This window comes from Tursiops truncatus, chromosome 13, assembly GCF_011762595.2.
Source record: "Tursiops truncatus isolate mTurTru1 chromosome 13, mTurTru1.mat.Y, whole genome shotgun sequence".
NCBI classification, from domain to species: Eukaryota; Metazoa; Chordata; class Mammalia; order Artiodactyla; family Delphinidae; genus Tursiops; species Tursiops truncatus.
Genome location: NC_047046.1, coordinates 15,827,183 through 15,849,067, shown reverse-complemented (window position 1 = coordinate 15,849,067; position 21,885 = coordinate 15,827,183). Strand labels below are relative to the sequence as shown.

The 21,885-nt window shown below is 36.5% G+C and overlaps 1 protein-coding gene across 5 annotated transcripts in view; it reads right to left on the bottom strand.

Moving 5' to 3' along the window:
• The window catches only part of NAA25 (N-alpha-acetyltransferase 25, NatB auxiliary subunit), a 73,883-nt gene that overhangs the window by 39,483 nt on the left and 12,515 nt on the right, over window positions 1–21,885 (bottom strand). For 4 of the 5 annotated variants that reach the window (XM_033837022.2, XM_033837020.2, XM_033837018.2 and 1 more), the window contains exons 4-11: window positions 18,624–18,742; window positions 14,148–14,222; window positions 12,906–13,013; window positions 12,467–12,545; window positions 8,555–8,666; window positions 7,446–7,535; window positions 6,223–6,392; window positions 3,949–4,061 (exon numbers count right to left, since the gene is read on the bottom strand). In XM_033837022.2, coding sequence (XP_033692913.1) covers window positions 3,949–4,061; window positions 6,223–6,392; window positions 7,446–7,535; window positions 8,555–8,666; window positions 12,467–12,545; window positions 12,906–13,013; window positions 14,148–14,222; window positions 18,624–18,742 — 866 coding nt within the window. The remainder of the gene's footprint in view (window positions 1–3,948; window positions 4,062–6,222; window positions 6,393–7,445; window positions 7,536–8,554; window positions 8,667–12,466; window positions 12,546–12,905; window positions 13,014–14,147; window positions 14,223–18,623; window positions 18,743–21,885) is intronic. The other variant, XM_033837021.2, reaches the window with a different exon arrangement.

The window sequence follows — 21,885 nt, the reverse complement described above, 5'->3', positions numbered from 1 at the left end:
TATGCAGTCACAGAGGTGATCTAAGATTTTCAAACATGCCAATAAAGTAGAGCTTCTGGTACTAAAATTTATGCTAGCAAACCTATATGAATCTCAGCTAAATGCGATATAAGCATTCCTCTAATGCTTTCCCATCATTTGATGCTTTAACTTACAAGACAGTAAGCACTATAAAACATGATCAATCATTCCTTACCTTAGCACTTAGCACATAATATGTGCGACAAACACTTAGTGAATGAATCTTTCCCACGTGGTTTTATTTTCTGCTTAAATCCCTCCAGTAACATGAAACTCACACACTGTGTTTTTTAGAGAATTGTGACTATAAAAAATATCTTTCTCTCACTGAGCCAAATTCTTAATTCCCTGCAACAACTTCTTGCTGGCCCTGTTCTCTTCCCTCTTTTACAGGACAGCTTTTCAAATTATGAGAAATAAAGTACTCTGTCATCACCATACCAAACCTATCTCTTCCACTCAACCATTTCTCTCTCATAGGCTTTCAAGTCTTTCTATAACCCAGAACCCTCTTTTCTGGATATGTTACAATTTATCTAGAAAACTTCTAAAGCTTAGCCTGTGCCCTATAAGCACAGCAACCCAAGAACAACTTTTTCTAAACCAAAGTGAACAATGGTAGTCATTTCAGAACCCAGTAGAGACCACTGGCTCCTTAACAGTTTGGGAATGCACTGCTCCATCTGCCCTAGATGTTTAACCTCAAGACTACCAAAGTATCAAGTGCTGGTGAGCTAAGGATATGGTCACGAAACAAATACTGTAGTCATTGCCACTGTGTTCCCATTGAGTTTCACTCATTCCATATGGGGATGATAGAGTCTTTCTGGAAAAACAGGTTGTGGTAGCCCTGTGACAGCAAGACTTCCAACATTCACTAATTAGAGTTTTTTATGAGTAAAGCTGACCAAAGTCACAGACTCTCTTGATACATATCAGTATTTCTTTACATGATGTTGATATACATATAATTGATTTACATTGATTCTATCACATCAAAAACTCCCAATAGATGACAATTAACTACAATATGGTACCCAGGCTTAGATCCCAGAAAAGAAAAAGGACATTAATGGAAGAGCTACAGAAATATAAAGTCTAGAGGCCAGTTAACAGTAATGTACCAAAGTTAGTTTCTTAGTTTTGACAAATATACCACTGTAATTTAAGATGTTAATGTTGGGGAATGCTGGGCGAAGGGTAGAGTATAACCTTCTTTACTATCTTTACAACTTTCCTGTAAATGTAAAGTTATTCCAAAATTAAAGGGGTTTTTTTCTTTAATTTTATTGAAGTATAGTTGAGTTACAATATTGTATTAGTTGCAGGTATACAGAAAAGTGATCTGGCTATGTATTTTTTTCAGATTCTTTTCCATTATAGGTTATTACAAGATATTGAATATAGTTCCCTGTGCTATACAGTAAATTCTTTTTATATATTTTGCTATAGTAGCCTGTATCTGTTAATCCCATACTCCTAATTTATCCCTTCCCCTTTGGCAACCGTAAGTTTGTTTTCTACATCTGTGAGTCTGTTTCTATTTTGTAAATAAGTTCATTTGTATTATTTTTTAGATTCCACATATAAGTGATATCATATATTTGTCTTTCTCTGTCTGACTTACTTCATTTAGTATGATAATCTCTAGGTCCAACCATGGTGCTGCAAATGGCAATATTTCATTATTTTTTTATGGCTGAGTAATATTTCACTGTGTATATATATACCACATCTTCTTTATACACTCATATGTTGATGAACACTTAGGTTGCTTCCATGTCTTCACTACTGTAAACAGTGCTGCTATGAACACTGAGGTGTGTGTATCTTTTCGAATTAGAGTTTTCATCTTTTCTGGATATATGCCCAGGAGTGGGATTGCTGGATCATATGGTAGTTCTATTTTCAATTATTTAAGGAACTTCCTACTGTTTTCCGTAGTGGCTGTACCAATTTACATTCCTACCAACAGTGTAGGAGGGTTCTCTCCACACCCTCTCCAGCATTTATTATTTGCAGACTTTTTGATGAAGGCCATTCTGACTGGTATGAGGTGATACCTCATTGTAGTTTTGATTTGCATTTCTCTAATAATTAGTGATGTTGCACATCTTTTCATGTGCCTGCTGGTCATCTGTATGTCTTCTTTGGAGAAATGTCTATTTAGGTCTTCAAGTTTATTTTTTTTAAATCCCTTAGATTTAAGAGTCTCAGACTGCTTCAGCAAGAATGAATCATGACTTGACATAATCAGCAATTAACTGCTACAGTTTTGAGCAAATAAGAGACAAGATATTAAAAGGAAAGTCCACTGGACTTCATCAAACTTTAAAACTTTGCTCTGAGAATTCCCTGGCGGTCCAGTGGTTAGGACTCAGTGCTTTCACTGCCGGGGCCTGGGTTAGATCCCTGGACGGGGAACTAAGATACCGCAAGTTGCATGGCATGGCAAAAAACAAACAAACAAACAAAAAAAAACTTTGCTCTGCAAATGATCTTGTTAAGAGGATGAAAAGACAAGCTACAGACTGGGAGAAACTATTTGAAACCACATATCTGACAAAGGACTTGTATCTAGAATATCTAAAGAACTCTCAAAACTCAACAGTAAAAAAACAAATCAACTAGAAAATGAGCAAAAGACACTTCACTGAGGAGAAAATACAGATGGCAAATTAGCACAGGAAAAAATGTTCAACAGCATTAACCATTAGGGAAATGTACATTAAAACCATAATGAAACATCACTACACACTTACTAGAATGGCTAAAATAAAAAATAGTGACAACACCTAATGTTGATGAGGATGCAGAGAAACCAGATGACTCATACATTGCTAACGGGAATTTAAAAGATATAGTCACTGTGGAAAAGTCTGGCCATTTCTTTAAAAAACTAAATGTGCAGCTACCATAAGACCCCACAACTGAACTACTGGGCATTTTTCTCAGAGAAATGAAGACTTAGGTTCCCATAAAAAAACCTGCATACAAATGTTCACAGCAGCTGTATTTGTAATAGCCAAAAACTGGACACACCCACATGTTCTTCAACAAGTTAAAGGAATCATGGTACATCCATACCATGGAATATTATTCAGCAATAAAAAGGAATGGACATGGTACATGTAACAACATGATGAATCTCCAGGGAATTACGCTGAGTAAAGAAAGTCAATCTCTAAAGGTTATAAATAATATGATTCCATTATATAACATTCTTAAAATGACAAAATTATAGAAATAGAAAATATCAGTAGTTGCTAAGGGAGAGGGATGGGGAAAGGAGATACAAGGAGGTGGCTGTAGGTAAAAAAATGTAGGGAGCACATGGAGGGACCCTGGTGGTGAAACTACTATGCATCTTGTCTAGGTGGTGGTCACATGAATCCGTACACTATATACGGCACTAAATATACACACACAAACACACCACACGTATACACACAAATGAATGCATGTAAAACTGATGAAATCTGAATAAGGTCAGTGGATTTTATCAATGTCAGTTTCATAATTATGACACTATACTATAATTATGCTAGATCTTACCATTGGGACAAAGTGGGTGAAGGGTATACAGATCTCTCTGTATTATTTCTGTTACAACTGCATGTATATCTACAATTATCTCAAAATTTATATATATATATATACATACATACACACACACACACACACACACACACACACACACACACACACACACACCAGAAGAATCCAATTATCTACCAAGGGCTTATTCTCATTGCGGCTCAACTTCACAAGAAATCATGCCTTTAATCTGATAGCACCTAGACTACTTGGCTTGATGGCACAATATCTTGATATCTCATGTTCACCACTTGCACCCATTTTAGAAAGGAAACCCAAACACTTAACCTAGTTGCAATAAATACAGGTACCCAACAGAACTCTGCTTACTTTTGTACACTGTGTAGCAGGCAAGAGGTCAACAAACACCTTGAGGTCTGTGAAACAACAAGGTTTATCCCCAAACTTTTTAAAATACTGGAACATTAATTCTTCTGGATCACCTAAGAGAGAGGGGGGGGAAATATCACTAAATTATTCATGGACTGAAGCAATCTCTAATTTAAGTGAGAAGTCTGACTTGAAAAACATTTATTTCAATTAAATGAAAATTTTGCTTGAATGAGAATGAGGATGACAATGAGGGCCGGAAGATAGCTTGCCAGTTTAAAAATAAATACTAAAAAGGAGTTGAATCTTGCAAACTCAGTTTACCTGTTATTACACTGAGGAAATGTGAAGTTTTTCATTCAATTAAAGTTTAAATAGTTTAAAAGTTTTCATTAAAGTTTAAAGACAAGTTTATATGCAAACATTAAACAAACATGCTTTTCTCCACAACAGTTCCTTAACTACTTAACAAATATTAAATATATGTTAACTAAATGAAAGGTAGTGTTTGTTAACAGGCACACCAACAGAAGAGAAAATAAATGGGAAGAGCCACGGGCCAATAACTCCAAAGTCACTCACTATGGAAAATTTAAACCTGGATATGCAGAAAGCTACCAATTCATTTTATTTTTCCTCAAATTAAAAATAAAAATAATAAAAGTAAAATACTCTCAAATTGGACTAGATTTAGGAAGGAGAGATTTTTAACAAGGTCTCTGTAAGATTTTAGGTCTTGGTTCCTGCTCACACATTTCTGGGAACAGAGATTTCACGGCTTTAATCAGATTCTCACATGCCTCTGTGATCCAAAAGAGACTAAGAATCACTCACTGGTCTGGTAAAAAAAAAAAAAGAAAAAAAATTTTTTTGTGTGTGGAGACAAATTTGTAAGATTCACCAATTTGTAAGATTCAGGCTGGTGAGAGAGAAGAGAAAGACAAGGGATGAATATAGGAAGTGTGAAAACAGATCCAAGTAGTTTTATATCCAGCTTTGGAAAGAAAGCAACTCTTTTTTTTTTTTTTGGCCACATCAGGCGGCTTGTGGGATCCTAGTTCCCCGACCAAGGATCGAACCCAGGTCCCCTGCAGTGGAAGCACGGTGTCCTAACCACTGGACCATCAGGGAAATCTGAAGAAAGCAATTCTTTGCAATATACTTTAACAATATTTTGCTGAAGGTCGCATAAAAATTTTCATTTGCAATTCTAAAACAAACACCAACTAAAGTAATTGAGGTAGACCCAAAGAAAGAAGTCAACATGGAATTCAAAATTGGTTATGAATAATCTACATAGGAAATGACAGAGAGATAGCCACAGTTAATTTTAGAATGAGCTGCAAAGAACATTAATTACATGATTAAAATGGACAAAGATGTTCTAGGATAGGTTTTAGGTATTGAGAAGTGCTCATCATCTCAGGACAACTGGTCCCTAAAGAAACCTTCTTAAAGTTATTCAACTTTTAATGAGAACTAAATTTTTATAATGATGAGTGGGAAAAAAAGTTTTCTTGGAGCTTTATCTTAAAAAAATGAAACTAAAAAAATTTTTAAAGTTTATTCGCCTAAACTTAAAAAATTTAGGGTATAATTAAAACTAAAGCTAATTCTTAGTACGAGCAAAGAATTACTGATTTTGGGGGGAGTGGTGCTTTTTTCCCCACAAAACTGTGAATTAGTACAATATGACAACATTTACTTCTTATGTAGTATGCTCAAAAAGAACCATTTTACAAAAACCTCTAAGGGCTTCATCAAATTTCCTGAAGGCCTCTATTAATGCTTTACTATCCAAATCATACTTTTCTCCCATCTTGTCATTGTCCTAATAAATTTTCTCCTCAACTGTTAACTGCTCTTTAACTGCTCTAACTCTGCCAGATGTTATTTCGTCGATGGTTTTGTGAGTGCTTAGGGTAGATTTTCAAGAAACCTTTCATTCACTTCTTGAAATCCTGAAACTTTTATAAAACTGGCTATTTACTTTGAAATTGATTTTGACATTATTGCTGGGTCAGCAAAAGAACGCCTGACAAAGACTCTGATGGAATAGGGAGAGATGCTAAAGTTAAGCCAAGTTGCATGTGTGATTGAGGGCTAATTTTATAAGTGATCCATTCATTAGTTAATATTTTCAGGTTATGAAGACATTTGCTTCTCAAACACAACTTTATCACTGTAGGCTTCAGAGAATAGATACTTCACTTGGGTACTGAGGGCATCCCTGTATCTTCTCCAGGGTTCCCAAATATCATTACAGCTTCTTACCCAGTTTGTACTCATCATTAAAACCTTGACGCCGCAAACGTCTAATCAGCTCCAGTTTAGCCAGATGTGGTCCTCGGAGATGGCGAGAACTTTTAGATTCTTCTGTTATCCGATCTTCTATAAATCTCACAGCCTCTTCTGCAGAATAATGTACTTCTCCTTCTAAAGAGCTAGGTATAAACACATGAAAAAGGTATTTTGTGCCTCTATCAAGCCAAATTGATTTTAAGAAACAGATTAAAAATAACAGAAAGTACTGTGATAATTACAAAACAACACAAATTAGAATAAAAGAGAAATATGAGCATATTCTGACAGTTAACATGGCATATGATTCCTCTCAATTTTGTCATTTGATTATTGCAGAGTGACTAACCACCTCTACCTCTTTCTTAAAAAAAAGAATGAATAATTTTGCATATATAAAATATTACCTAATTAAAAACATAAGTAAATTTTATTGCTAGAAAAATGAGGCTGAGAAAAATTAGATGACTTACTTAATATTATAAAGTAAGCCTCAGTTCATATTTGGTATCATAAACCCTATTTTGTTATTCACTTTTTTAAAAGAGCTCATTATATTTATTGTGGTATTGTCTGTAATAGCCCCCAAAACAGGAAGCAGCAACAATACAAGTATCTATCAACAGCAGACAGATTAAATGAATTTGGTACATTTCTAAAATGGAGTCCTCTTAAGTCATTAAAAAGAATTAATCAGATCTGTATGCACCATATATGGAAAGATGCCCAAGATACACTTTAGGGGGTGAAATACGAAGTTGTAAACCATTACATCTAACATAATTGCATTCTTATGTTAAATAAGAATAATTATATTAGTATATGCATAATATAAATAAATCTGGAAGAAAAGACACCAAACTGTCTTTTCCAAATAAATCTGGAAGACACCAAACTGTTATCAAGAGTTATTTCTGTGTCAATTACATCTCAATAAAACTGGAAAAAGAAAAAAATCATCCTGGGATGATAGGAAAACTAGGAACTAACACTTTCCACACCATACATTTCTGTACTAATTTAAGATTTTTACAATGAACGCATATTTATTTTAAAATTTAAAAATGGAAAAATGTCTTGCTTTGAAAGGGATACATTATTGAGACAGAAAAAGAGAATTCAATTAGGCTTACAATGAAATGATTTTGCTACACCATACTAAAAAGTGTTGTAATTCAGGAAAGAAGACAACTTACTGTTCACCTTCAGCAGGAGGAGTCCAGGCTTCTTCAATCAGTCGAAAGACAGAATCGAAATAAGTCAGATAGAACTGCCAGTCATCTGAGCTAAAATCAGATTGAATGGTGCACACAGGATTAAACCCAAGTTGTGACAAATCTGCCTGAGGAACCATGTTATTCAACTTATTTTCTAAGTTATATTTTAGTCTTTACTAGGAGAAGCCCAACCTTCCCTCTGGGTTTCTTCTACAGCCCTAAAAGGGCAACAACTCCAGAGGCATTTTCAAAGTCAAACATTTTCAAGAAACTACTGTTTCCTTCAATAAAATGACCAGGTGTAAAAAACTAACATTCTCAGGACTTCCCTGGTGGCCCAGTGGATGAGACTCCGCACTCCCAATGCAGGGGGCCCGGTTCAATCCCTAGTCGGGAAACTAGATCCCGCATGCATGCCGCAACTAAGAAGTCTACCTGCCACAACAAAGATCCCACGTGCCGCAAGTAAGACCCAGAGCAGCCAAAATAAATTAAAAAAAAAAAAAAAAAACAGCTCATGCAGCCCTTAATAAAAAACTAATATTCTTAACAGAAAACTCCCCACATTAGTGCTTTCTAGGGGGGCTAAGGGGAGGGTCTCTCTTTTAGACCAATATTGAGTTTGACAAATTAATGACTTTTCAGCATTCATTCTGAATACTCAGCACCCTGGTGGCATAAGTTCCATTACACCTCTTTATCGAAAGATGAAGGCTCGGGCTTCCCTGGTGGCGCAGTGGTTGAGAGTCCGCCTGCCGATGCAGGGGACATGGGTTCGCGCCCCGGTCCGGGAAGATCCCACATGCCGCGGAGCGGCTGGGCCCGTGGACCATGGCCGCTGAGCCTGCACGTCCGGAGCCTGTGCTCCGCAACGGGAGAGGCCACAACAGTGAGAGGCCCGCATACCGCGAAAAAAAAAAAAAAAAGATGAAGGCTCATTAAAAACTTTAAAAAAAAAATCCAGAACACACAACTAAAAGATTTCACTTTATGCCCAGAAATCTCAAAGGATATAGACCAAAAAAATCAATGGTGAGACCTGAAAGCCCCACTCCAGTCTCATAGTCCAAAAAGAAGCATCTACTTACTTTTTCAGTAAGAGGCGCCGAGAAAGGGCATTGCACTCTGGCCACCTGCTCAGCTTCTTGTACATAGCCATGCATTTATTTTCCCGACTCTGAATCTCACTTGTTAACTTCTCTACAATTAAAAGTTATAAAAGTTGGTAAGCTGGTTTCATTTCTGCTCAGAAACCAGAACAAAATCCATATACAAGAAGGAAACTGTCACATTTTCTTATTCACTCTCTTAGAAAATGGGACCACTATTAGATACAAACTACTATCTCACTAAAGATTACTTTCCTGAAAGAAAAAATCATATATTTCTGATACTAAACTTTCTAATCCTTTTCTTCTACAAAATACAAGGATCCAGAATGTCTTGAGTTGAGGATCTAGTGTGTGGGATACACATAAAATCCCAACAGCATCTAAGGACTGGTATATTTAGACCTGATATATTTAGACCATAGACAGACCATCCATACATTTCCAAAACATTGAATAAGCTTGGACTGGAATGAGATGAGAAAGGGGAGATGTTATGAGGAAGATAAAAAAAGAAAAGAGATGAATCAAACTCTTCCAACAGTTGAGAACAAAAAAACTAGGACTATATTTCTGACCAAATTAGATATGCCCTGTCCTTTTAGAATGGTTTAGCAGATTAAGGATGCCAACAATTACATTATGAATTTTCTATAGAGAATCTAAACTGTAACTATCCATACAACTACAACCTAACTGAATAAAAACAAAGTTGACTTGTACCCACCTGCAAGGAGGCTGAAGTTAGAGAGTAACATTAAAAATAAAAACAAAAACAAAACTCTTCCTACATTTTATATAATTAAAGTACTTAACTCAGTTACTATTACAGTTTTGTGATAGCACAAAGTCTAGTAAAGGATATACATACTTGTAAAAAACAAAGTCTTTTTAATGGCTGGACCTAATGAGAGTTCTGAGGCTACTCATCTACAGTTAGTTACTCCCAATAACCATAAAGGCACGATTAAAAAACCAGGGTTGTCAAAACGATAACTGCATTCCCACGAATTTCTCCTAAGAAAATCAAAGATGTGTAAATATTTAGGAACCAAAATCTCCTAAGTGTCCAAAAATAAGGGAATAGTTAATGCTATCTATGAAGTTCATACAAATCAGTTTTCCAACAACAAAGGAGGAAGTATTTTCACAACAATGGAAAAGAGCTAACTTCTTTAACATGTAAAGTACTCTTGCAAATCAATAAGCAGATTAACCAAATTTTTAGAAATAGGAAAAGGATAAGAAAAAGCAGCTCAGAGAAAAAAAATATATTAATGGCTTTTAAACAAATGAAGAAATAATTATCCTCCCTCATAACTAAATAAAAACTGTAAGGTATGTTTTACCTATCTCATTGAAAAACATAAAAGGTTTGATATGGGACTTCCCTGGTGGGCCAGTGGCTGACTCCACGCTCCCAATGCAAGGGGCCCGGGTTTGAACCCTGGTCAGGAAACTAGATCCCACGTGACACAACTAAGAGTTCACATGCCACAACTAAAGATCCTGCATGCAGCAAGGAAGATCCAGCATATGGCAGCGAAGACACGGCCCAGCCAAATAAATAAATAAATATTTTTTAAAAAGTTTGATCTAAAATTTTGCAAAGAAACAGGACCTCTTACAATCTAATAGCAAATACAGCTGGTGGAAATGCACACTGTAGCCTCTTAGAGGGCAATTTGGTTTATAGCAAAGATGTTCCTTGCAAATAGCCTAAATACCCTTCAAAGATGAGCTATGTAGTAAACTGTCTACGTTTATGCTGTGGAACACTGGGCACCATTAAAGAGAGTGAGGTAGTGAGGTATATCTCTAAGACACACTGTTAAGGTAAAAAAAAAATGGGTCTAAGAGTATGCAGAGAAAAGGTCACAAACTCAAATGCCTTCATAGGACAGACACAACAAACATTTAAAAATTTTAAAGAAAAAAATATTTAATAAGAACATTGTGCAGAGTAAGATTACACTTAGGGTCAAGGTACAGTATATTCTCAATTGTGGTTTAAAAAAGTGGGGGGGCCCTTTCTGCCTCCGCTGCCACCATGGCACCCAGTAGAAAGTTTGTGGCAAAGGGGGGCAAAAAAAAAGAAGCAGGTCCTGGGGTTTCCCTGGTGGCGCAGTGGTTGAGAGTCCGCCTGCCGACGCAGGGGACACAGGCTCGTGCCCCGGTCCGGGAGGTTCCCACATGCCGCGGAGCGGCTGGGCCCGTGAGCCATGGCCACTGAGCCTGCGTGTCCGGAGCCTGTGCTCTGCAACAGGAGAGACCATAAAAGTGAGAGGCCCGCATACCGCAAAAAAAAAATAATAAAATTAAATTAAAAAAAAAAAAAAGAAGCAGATCCTGAAGTTTACTCTTGACTGTGCCCATCAAGGTAGAATCATGGATGCTGCCAATTTTGAGCAGTTTTTTCAGGAGAGAATCAAAGTGAATGGAAAAGCTGAGAATCTTGGTGGAGGTGTTGTAACAAACGAAAGAAGCAAAAGCAAGATTACTGTAACTTCTGAGGTAGCTTTTTCCAAAAGGTATTTGAAATATCTCACCAAAAAATATTTGAAGAAGAATAACCTATGTGATTGGTTACACGTAGTTGCTAACAGCAAAGAAAGTTACGAACTGCATTACTTTCAGACTACTCAAGGTGCAGAAGAGGGGCTTCCCTGGTGGCGCAGTGGTTAAGAATCCGCCTGCCAATGCAGAGGACACGGGTTTGAGCCCTGGTCCGGGAAGATTCCACATACCACGGAGCAACTAAGCCGTGCACCACAACTACTGAGCCTGCACTCTAGAGCCCACAAGCAACAACTACTGAAGCCCACGTGCCACCAACAACTGAAGCCTGCACGCCTAGAGCCCATGCTCCACAACAAGAGAAGCCACTGCAATGAGAAGCCCGCACACTGCAACAAAGAGGAGCCCCCATTCGCTGCAACTAGAGAAAGCCCACATGCAGCAATGAGAACCCAAAGCAGCCAAAAATAAATAAATAAATAAATTTCTTTAAAAAAAAAAAAAGATGAAGAAGAGGAGGAAGATGAGGATTAAAACTCAATTATCTGGGGACCTCCCTGGCAGTCCAGTAGTTAAGACTTCACCTTCCAATGCAGGGGGTGCAGGTTTGATCCCAGGTCAGGGAACTAAGATCCCACATGCATCATGGCCAAAAAACCAAAACATAAAGCAGAAGCAATGTTGTAACAAATTCAATAAAGACTTTAAAAAAAAATGGTCCACATCAAAAAAAAACAAAAAAAACAACTCAATTATCTGGAATATTTTGTATGAGTTCTTAAATAAAACTTAGGACCCCAAAAACAAAAAAAAGGGAAGGGGGAGGGGAAAGATACTACTTTAGAAGGATATACAGAACAGGTAACTGGAGAAGGATGTAGAGGGCAGAGGGTTGGAGATCTGGGGTAAAATCATACTCCCTGAATTTTCTGAATCCATGAATTATTTTCATTCATTCATTCATTCACTCATTCAGCTATGCCAGGTCTTAGATGCGGCACATGGGATCTTCGTTGCCACGTGTGGGATCTTCCTTGTAGCATGCGGAATCTTTAGCTGCGGCATGCGGGATCTTAATTGTGGCATGCAGGATCTAATTCTCTGACCAGGGATCGAACCCAGGCCCCCTGCATCGTAAACGCGAAGTCTTAACCACTGGACCACCAGGGAAGTCCCCATGAATTATTTTCAACTAAAAATTATTTTTAAAAAATAAATAGAGAAAAACCTGAAAGAATCTAAAATGATCGCAAGTGATTTTTTAAAGTCTTTATATCTTTGTTTCTGTATGTGGAAGAAATTTTCCACAATAAAATGTCATGTTTAAATAGGAAAACAAAACAAAAAAAACTTTAAGAAAACTCTAAAAATTACCTCCTAATTTTCCTCTGATGACATCCAAGGCTTCCTGGTACTTTCCCAAACGTTCTAGGATCATATAATAAAGTTCAACCTTACAAAAAAAACAAACAAGAAGTGCAACCATTGAAACTTTTCAATAATAAAAAGATAAGTCATTTGTATCTTTTTAAAAAGCTATCTAACAGAAAAGAACACTATATCTTCAAATAAGATGAAATTAACAGTGACAATCAGACCATAGTATCTCTCCTATCTATATCTCGGCAGAGTACTTTCTGGAAACATGCTAGAACCTCACTCATTATACCTAGGCTGGGGAGTTCCAAAGCTTCACATTTACACAAAAGGCAAGAGTGAGGACCCAGTCCTCTAAATGGAATAAAGCAACAGTTCATAATATTGTAACAACATCAAAAACATGCAAATACAAAGTGGGGCTTAAATTACTCACTTCAGCCTCTGCTTCTATCTTGTCCTCTTTTACCATTTTTTCTACCATTCTCTCAGCAAGGGGCAGAAACATCGTTTTTGAGAGGTTTTCATCCTGCGCTGATATAGACTAAACGAGAAAAGAAAAATGTTTGCACTATTTATATTATTACCATGCAGACCATTATTGTGACTCTGGCACATAATTATCAACCCACTATGTCAAATATCAGACCTAATTTGAACTTGAGAGTGGTTTGCTTTATAGGAGATTTCTTTACTAAAGATTCTTATCGTATGCATTCTTGAAATACATAGTTTCCACAATATGACCTAACTTTTAAATATTAGACCATTCATACATTTTTTTCTAGAAATATGTTAAGAGGGGATACGTTTATACTATTTAGTATATATAAAGGGTACCAGGTATTTGAAGAGTCAAAAACCTTTGAGATGTCTTCTTGAGACCTTCACATATTAGAAGGAAAATGCCAATTCCTTCTATTTATAGTATGGTTTACTATTAGCTACAGTTACCTTAGCATGATATTAATCATTTTAACATTGCCAAAGATTCTGCTCAGAGCTCATTTACCCCCTGTAAACAACCTTTCAGGGTAGCTATTCTGCTTATTTTATAGTTAAACTAAGGTTAAAAGATTCTCCAACAGCTCAAGAGACATGGTGAAGCCAATGTTTGAAAGCAGACCTGTCTGAACCCAGAGCCTCTCTGTTCTTAACCTACATTTTAACTCCAGAGCCTCTCTGTTCTTAACTGCTACATTTTAACTCCTTTCTCCCCATCCTCTCATACACAGTGTCTTATCTTGGTACTTATAGCTGCTCTGGGAGATGAGCATCTCCATTCTGCAAAAGAGCAGACTGAGGCTCAGAAAGCAGAAGTGATGAAACAAGGTCACCCAGTTCAATGATCCGTTCAACAACCAACAATAGTGCCTTAAAGACAAACCTCAAGTTAAAATATCAAACATTTCGAGGCTCATACTTGATCAAGTAACCCAGTAATGGATCTAAGATTCAGAGGAAATACACTCTGTGCTACACACAAATAAACCAATACATCAACTCAAAAAGAATACTAAAACTCCTCAACTCAAAAAAATCAACTGACAATATGTCACATCCCTATTTGACACATGCTGCAACACATTACCCAAGATGTTCAGAGGACACATTAAGGACAATTACTATATACAAAAATAAAAACAAATCTCAATCCCATTCTGAATGCCATACTCACTTGCATTATTAAGCTCATCACAGACCAAAAGTAGTAAGGGTTTTTGGGGACAATCTTATATAGAGCCATGCCAGCCTGAAAGACAGAGAGCCATAAATACTTAACTTAGAAAACATCATACAGAGGGTAATTAATGACCTAGACATGTGGCAAGAAGTTTCCTAGGAAAATAGCAACATGTTTACATATGCTGGTTACTGTAAGTGCCTAGTAACTTGATGGATGTTGTCTACAGCATAACAACAGAGGTAATCCCAAAGGTGAATTTTTACAATATCAAGAATGATATTTCATCTTTTGAATCAGATTTTCTTAAACTGAAGACCCAGTGTTCCTAGAGAATACTGCAATCCAATATAGTTCTGGTAGACTACCAAGCAAAAACAAAAGTTGGGTTATGAATGTATATCAATAAACTTTACTGAAGCCATTGCACTAATCAATTATAGTAAAACAAAGAAATCCAGACAGTATATTTAAACTTCAAAATCAGACAAAATTACTCTGACATAATTCAAAAAATAATTCTTAGGTTAGGAAAATATTCAGGTTCTTTCAATATACCATTAATTAGAACTGAACCCTCTCATTGTGAAATGTATAATATGCAAATACTTGGAAGTAGGAACATGGCACAAAGGAGCAAAGTAGATCTATTCACGTAAAACTGAGAATCTGTCCATAATTGCCAACTAGTAATCAATGCTAAGAACTGTCAGCTAATTATCACAGTTACTATTTTATTTTTTAATCTTTTGCCTATCTTCAATCCACTTGAAAAAAATGCATGGAGCCCCTATTAAGTGGAAGGAAATGTCTATTCCTGCCAAGGATACAAAGATTGAGTCCCGATCCCCAAGGCACTTAAAAGCAAGGGAGAGATAAGACAAATATTCAAACGACTAAAATATTCTTGGCAATAAAAATAAACATCCTATACAGGGAATTCCCTGGCGGTCCAGTGGTTAGGACTCGGCACTTCCACCGCCAGGGCCAGATTCGATCCCTGGTCAGGGAACTAATAATATCTCACAAGCAAAGCGGCACAGCCAAAAAAAAAAAAAGAAAACAAAAACACCCTATACAAAAACACCACACTAGGGTGTTTCCAAGGAAGGCAAGGTTAGTATGTTTGTTTATTCCTTTCTTTTTCTTTTTTTAAGGAAAAGTAGGGAAGAGCATTCTCCAAAGTAGCAGTCTTTCAGATGGACCTTGAAGGTGAAACAGAATGTCTATAGGCAAAGATGGGGGGTAAGAATACATATACAAATAATACAATTATTTAGGGTGAATGGATAAGTGAATGAATCAATTCGAAGTAGGAGCAAAATGAGTAATTAAACAAAAACATTAAAGAAAGAAAAGATATATGTTGACAAGAACAAGTAGGACATCTAGCTGAAACAAAAAATTAAGAGCAGGAGAAGGGAAAAGGGCTAAAAGGTAGACAGAGGTACCTTTGTTATAAGGCATTCCAAAAGGAGTCTATACAGAGTAAGCGAGTGATATGTATAAATCTATACTCTTCTAGGAAGAGTATTTTAGCAGTACTGTGAAGAAAGAAAATAGGGAAAAATAAGAGGTGAGGCAATGAAGAACTAAACCAGGATGAGGTAGATCAAATAGAAAAAGAGACCTCAGGGAATTCCCTGGCAGTCCAGTGATTAGGACTCCGAGCTCCCACTGATGAGGGCATCGGTTTGATCCCTGATCCAGGAACTAAGATCCAGAAAGCCCCGTGGCCAAAAAAAAAGAGAGAGAGAAAGAGAGAGAGAGACCTCAAAGACACTGTGGAGGTAGAATCAAGATGATCTGGAGACAAAATGGACATAGAAGATGAGAAGGAGAGTCTAGAATGGCTTGAGGTCCCTGCTCTTAACATCAAACTGGAGAAATGAAATGGAAAGTGTTAGAAAACCAATTTTATTTGATAACTTGGGGAAAGAAAACATTTTTATAATGACACACAGAAATAAAAAGGAATAGAATGTTAAATTAACATGAACTTTTAACATAAAAGAGAAATTTCATGCCCACACCCTACTATCTTATAGGTGATAGCATTCTGCTGCTACAGAAAACTTTTGACCAGAGAGAAATTTGAAAAACATGGCTGCAAACTGGTGACTCAGAGAATAGGAATGTCACTTACAGAAAAAGGAAAGTCTAGTCACCATATGAATGACTAGCAACTCTTTATTCAAGGTGGTTTTAAATTTACCTGCCAGAGATGATCTGTGGGGCAGAAGTCCTTAAATCTTCTGATTCCCTGGCTTCCCTCCCTCTTACCTCCACCAGTTTATGCAAATCACTCATTTATTTAACAAACGTTTATCATGAAGTGAGGATTCAGCAGTGAACAAAACAAAAGCCCTTATGAAACATAACATGTAATTTATAAAATACCTATTACCCCAGACTGACATTCCCCTTTCAAAATAAGCATACATATAAGCTAAGAACTGTAACTACCTTAAGCAGCAACAAAGGCAGAATAAAAATCAGACGTTCCATTCTAAGACATTTAACACTAGAGGACTCCATTCTTCCAACATATTAGACTAAAATAATGCAAAAGCAGGCTATGGTTAAAACATATTAAGAAACCATAACTACTAAGCCACATCAAAGCTATGTCTCCAAAAAGCAAGATGCAAAATTGTATATATCTCTGGCAACATGTAAAGTTAAACCATACAAAAATATAATCTGTTCAAGTGGTAGATTATTTTTTTCCCTTTTTCAAAATTTACCTTAATATTGCTATTGCATGAACTTGTACTTTTTGTTATTTTATAAGTGTGTGTATAATATATATTTCAAAAATGTATTTCGTGGGATCATAAAATTAACACATGCTTAAAAAAAAAAAAAGAAAGAACAGAAATTAAGATGGAAAGTATCCACAGCCCTATATCTTGGCAACATTTCAGTACATATACTTAATAAGGAAGGGTGGAGGGGAAGGGAGTGAGAGAAGGCCATTTTACAACCTGCTCTTCTCACTTAACATATATTGGGAATATCTTTCTACGTCAACAAATAAAGACACACAGTACCATTTGGGGGGGGCGGGGTGTTGCATTATTTTCTACCACATAGGTGAACTATAATTTCTTTCACTATGTCTGTATTAATGTACATTTAATATACTTTACTTAAAACATATTCCTAGGGGCTTCCCTGGTGGCTCAGTGGTTAAGAATCCGCCTGCCAATGCAGGGGACATGGGTTCGAGCCCTGGTCCAGGAAGATCCCACATGCCACGGAGCAACTAAGCCTGTGCGCCACAACTACTGAAGCCTGCGTGCCTAGAGCCCATGCTCCACAACAAGAGAAGGCACCTCAGTGAGAAGCCCGTGCACCGCAACGGAGACCCAACGCAGCTAAAAATAAATAAAATAATTTTTTTAAAAAAAACAAAAAAATATATTCCTAGAAGTAAAAATGATACTAAGGATTTATATGTATATATGGTTAGTGCTGCCAATTTAAGAAATATATACCCATTTTACAATAAAAGAAAAATTATAATCTGTGAATATTTTTCCTGAGAACATATCAATACTCCAATGATAAATAAAATAATGATAAAATTTCTTCAAAGAATTATATTTGGGCCAAAAAATCTCTTCCAATTTAAAAACTTACATAAGCAAATACAAAAACTGATTTGAAAGAGAAAGGGTTTATCTTAATATAGTATCTTCCACCCTCCCTGGTCTACCTATCTATTGTTATAGTTTGATATTTCAAGTAAACAAGACAAAATAAAAATCCAAGTAGGAAAGCTGCCTTCCAAACACATTATACCCACAAACAAAGCATTTCTTTAAAAATTCTAGCTTGACTTCATAACCCTTTATGAGCTTAAGAGTGCAAATTTCATTTCTCTGGGATGCCAGCTTTATGCACCTATTAGTCCAAATGTATCCAAATAAGGCTCCTTCACATGTGTACAAGGAACACCTAAAACGTGCTAACTGGCAGATAAGCTGCATCCAGAAAAAAAAAAAAAAACAAGCATCCCAAGCAATAGGGATTTTCCCGCCATGGATTTAAAAATCTTAGCAGGCTATATAAACAGTTAAATTTAAAAAATAGATATAAACTTTTACAGTTAATCTTTCTATAGTCTGTTCATTTTCTGCTCTAGGATTTCTGCCCATTTTCTGAAAATATAACAGCAATCTGATGCAGTGAGACAATCTGAAGCCAACTTACCAGAACCAAACAAAACATACCATCAGGCCACAAAGGAACAATCACATTTCCCAAAGAAAACATTTAAAGAACTTGAATAATTGTTCATCTTTAAAACACACACAAAAAATAACTGGCTGATCTCCACACGCAAATACATAGATTCACTTCTACACATATATGCAAACACACACATGCAGACACACATACCACTGCAGTTAAACCACATTAATAGAAAATCCTGCAGCCCAGGAGGTTTGGGCATCAAGTTACCTGTTGCATTTTCTTGTATTCGCCCACTCTGGCATAGGCCATGAAGAGGTGAGAGTGATATTCCTCACTATTGGGAACTTTCTTCACAGCTGCCTCATAAAGTTTTGTGACTAACTCCGCTAAAACAAAGAGAAAGAGAATTTTCTTTAATTACTGAAGTATAACAAATCTTAACAGCATTTAATTTCTTTCCTATTTGGAGGAAATAGATGTCTCCTATCATTAAGGAAGAAGAAAGTATTTGCTTTGCCTCATCTGCTCATTACTCTTACCTTGCTTAGGTGTTTTCCGATGAAGCATGGAATAGGTCAGGCCTCCCCATGACGTTTACAATGTACAAGACCCTCCAGGATCTATCTAGCCTTTCTGTCTTCTTCCAAACTCTTCCCTCCTGCACTTTATGCTCTAGCTACATCAAACTACTTGTAGTTCCACTAGATTCCCTGTACTGTATCAGACCTGCATGACTTTAACACTGTTCCCTCTGCTTGGATTCCCTTTTCTTCTCTTTTCTACTGAGTGAACATCATCCAAGACCCAGTTCAAATGTAATCCTTCCCTGAACACGATCTCTGCTCCTCCATCCCAGTTTGTACACTGCTTCCTTCTGCCATCTTTAAATCTTTTAAATAACACTCTTATACAATTTATTAATATATAATGCAACATACTATCTATTGATCTATGTTTCCTCATAGACTATGAGTAACATGAAAGCAAAGAATACCTTTCATCTTTGACTCTGATACAATATTTGTCATAGAAAAACATTCAACCAATACTTGTAGGACAGATAATTTTTTTTTTGAAATGCTGGGAGAGAATCCATAACCCTAAATCAACATAATCCCTAAATAATCAGATATAATACCTCAACTCTTAAGTTTTATCTTTCATAAGAATGAAACACAAAATTGAACTATAAAATAACATTTTCTGCCTGCTAGGTTGGCAAAAAATTTATTTTATTTTTTTCAGTTTTACTGAGAAACAATTGACAAAAGCTGTATATTTTTAGGAGTACAACATGATGGCTTGATGGCAAAATTTTTTAAGTCTAAGAATACCAATGACGGGACTTCCCTGGCGGCGCAGTTGTTAAGACTCCAAGCTCCCAATGCAGGGGGCCCGGGTTCAATCCCCAGTCAGGGAACTAGATCGCACAGGCATGCTGCAACTAAGAGCTCACATACCACAACTAAGGATCCCACGTGCCGCAACTAAGGAGCCAGTGAGCTGCAACTATGGAGCCCGCCTGCTGCAACTAAGACCCAGAGCAAATAAATAAATATCACATTAATTAAAAAAAAAAGAATACCAATGACAAGCATGTGGAACTCTGATACACTGCTAGTGGGAAGGTAAATTTAGAAGATAAGTTGACACCATGTTTATCTTTAAGCTGAACCTACCCTATGACCTAGCACCTCCACTCTAGATTCTAGTGTAGTCAACCAGTGAAGTATTCTGTGGCAGTAAACATGAATTAACTACAACCACTTGGATATTAGATGAAAAGTGCAAGTCACAGAAAACGTACAGCATGAATCTATTTATGTTAAGTCCAAAAGAAGTGAAACTAATAATGTATTACTTAGAAAAACAAATGTGATAAAGATTTAAAGACAAGCAAGAGAATAAAAATATTCAAGATAGCAAATCCCTCTTAGGAAGTTAAAGGGGAAATGAGATTGATGAAGGACACACAGGAAGTCTTCTTAGTACAGACATACCTCATTTTATTGTACTTCCCTTTACTGTGCTTTGCAGATATTGTGTTTTACAGATTGAAGGTTTGTGGCTACCTAGCAACTAAGCAAGTCATTAGCACCATTTTTCCAACAGCATTTGCTCACTTTGTGTCTCTGTGTTACATTTTGGTAATTCTCACGATATTTCAAACTTTTTCGTTATTATCGTATTTGTTATGGTGATCTATGACCAGTGATCTTTGAAGTTACTACTGTAATTGTTTGGGGGCACCACAAATCACAACCATATAAGACCCTGAACTTAATCAACAAATATGTGTGTGTTCTGTGCTCCACTATCTGGCCGTTCCCATCTATCTCCCTCTCCTCAGGCCTCCCTATTTTTTGAGACACAACACTGAAATTAGGCCAATTAATAACCCTACAATGGCCTCAAGTGAAAGGAAGAGTGCCACATGTCTGGCACTTTAAATCAAAAGCTAGAAATGATTAAGTGTAGTGAGGAAGGCATGTCGAAAGCCAAGACAGGTTGAAAGCTAGGCCTCTTGTGCCAATTATCCAAGTTGTAAATTCAAAGGAAAAGTTCTTGAAGGAAATTAAAAGTACTACTCCAGGGAATTCCCTAGAGGTCCAGTGGTTAGGACTCCGACCTTCCACTGCAGGGAACACAGGTTCAACATCTGTTCAGGGAACTAGATCTCACAAGCCGTGAGGCATGGCCAAAAAAAAAAGTACTCCTCCAGTGAACACATAAATGATAAAAAAGTGAAACGCAGAAAGTTTTAGTGGTCTGGATAGAAGATCAAACTAGCCACAATATTCCCTTAAGCCAAAGCCTGACCCAGAGCAAGACCCTGACTCTCTTTAATTCTATGAAGGCTGAGAGAACCGGGAAACCAAAGAATTCATATGACTCACTTTACTGCAATATTTGCTTTAATGTGAAACCAAACCCACGATACCTCCAAGGTATGCCTGTACTGATAATGCTGTATTTCTTAAATTGGGTGGTAGGTTTATGAATGTTCATTTATTCCACATCAAATGTTCTAGTGCTACATAAAACATATTTTTCTATAATATGTATTACTAAAGATATGTATTTCATAATAAAATATTTAAGAAATCAACAATGAAAAACTTTATTTATAGATGAAACTAGGCAGACTACCTAGGATATGCTTAGAAATAATCTGGCAGGCAGAGAGGTATACATAAAATTGATCATGTCTCAATAACTGCTGAAGGTGAGAAATGGACACAAAGGGATTTATTATGCTATTCTCTGTTTCTATGTTTGAAGTTTTCCATATTAAAAAGTGGAAAAAAAAGCAACTCTTTCATTTAGCAAATCAAAATGTCATAAATGAAATTCAAGTCCTCATTCCAATCCAAGGATCCTAATACATGTAAAATATCCACTCTGCCTACAGCCTTTGCAAGCCATGGTTAATGCATTTTTTACCTGTTGCTATCCATCAAATCATGAGTGATAAGTAAATCGGACAAACAGAGAACTCAGAAATACCCAAAAAATTAAGCAGTTTTAA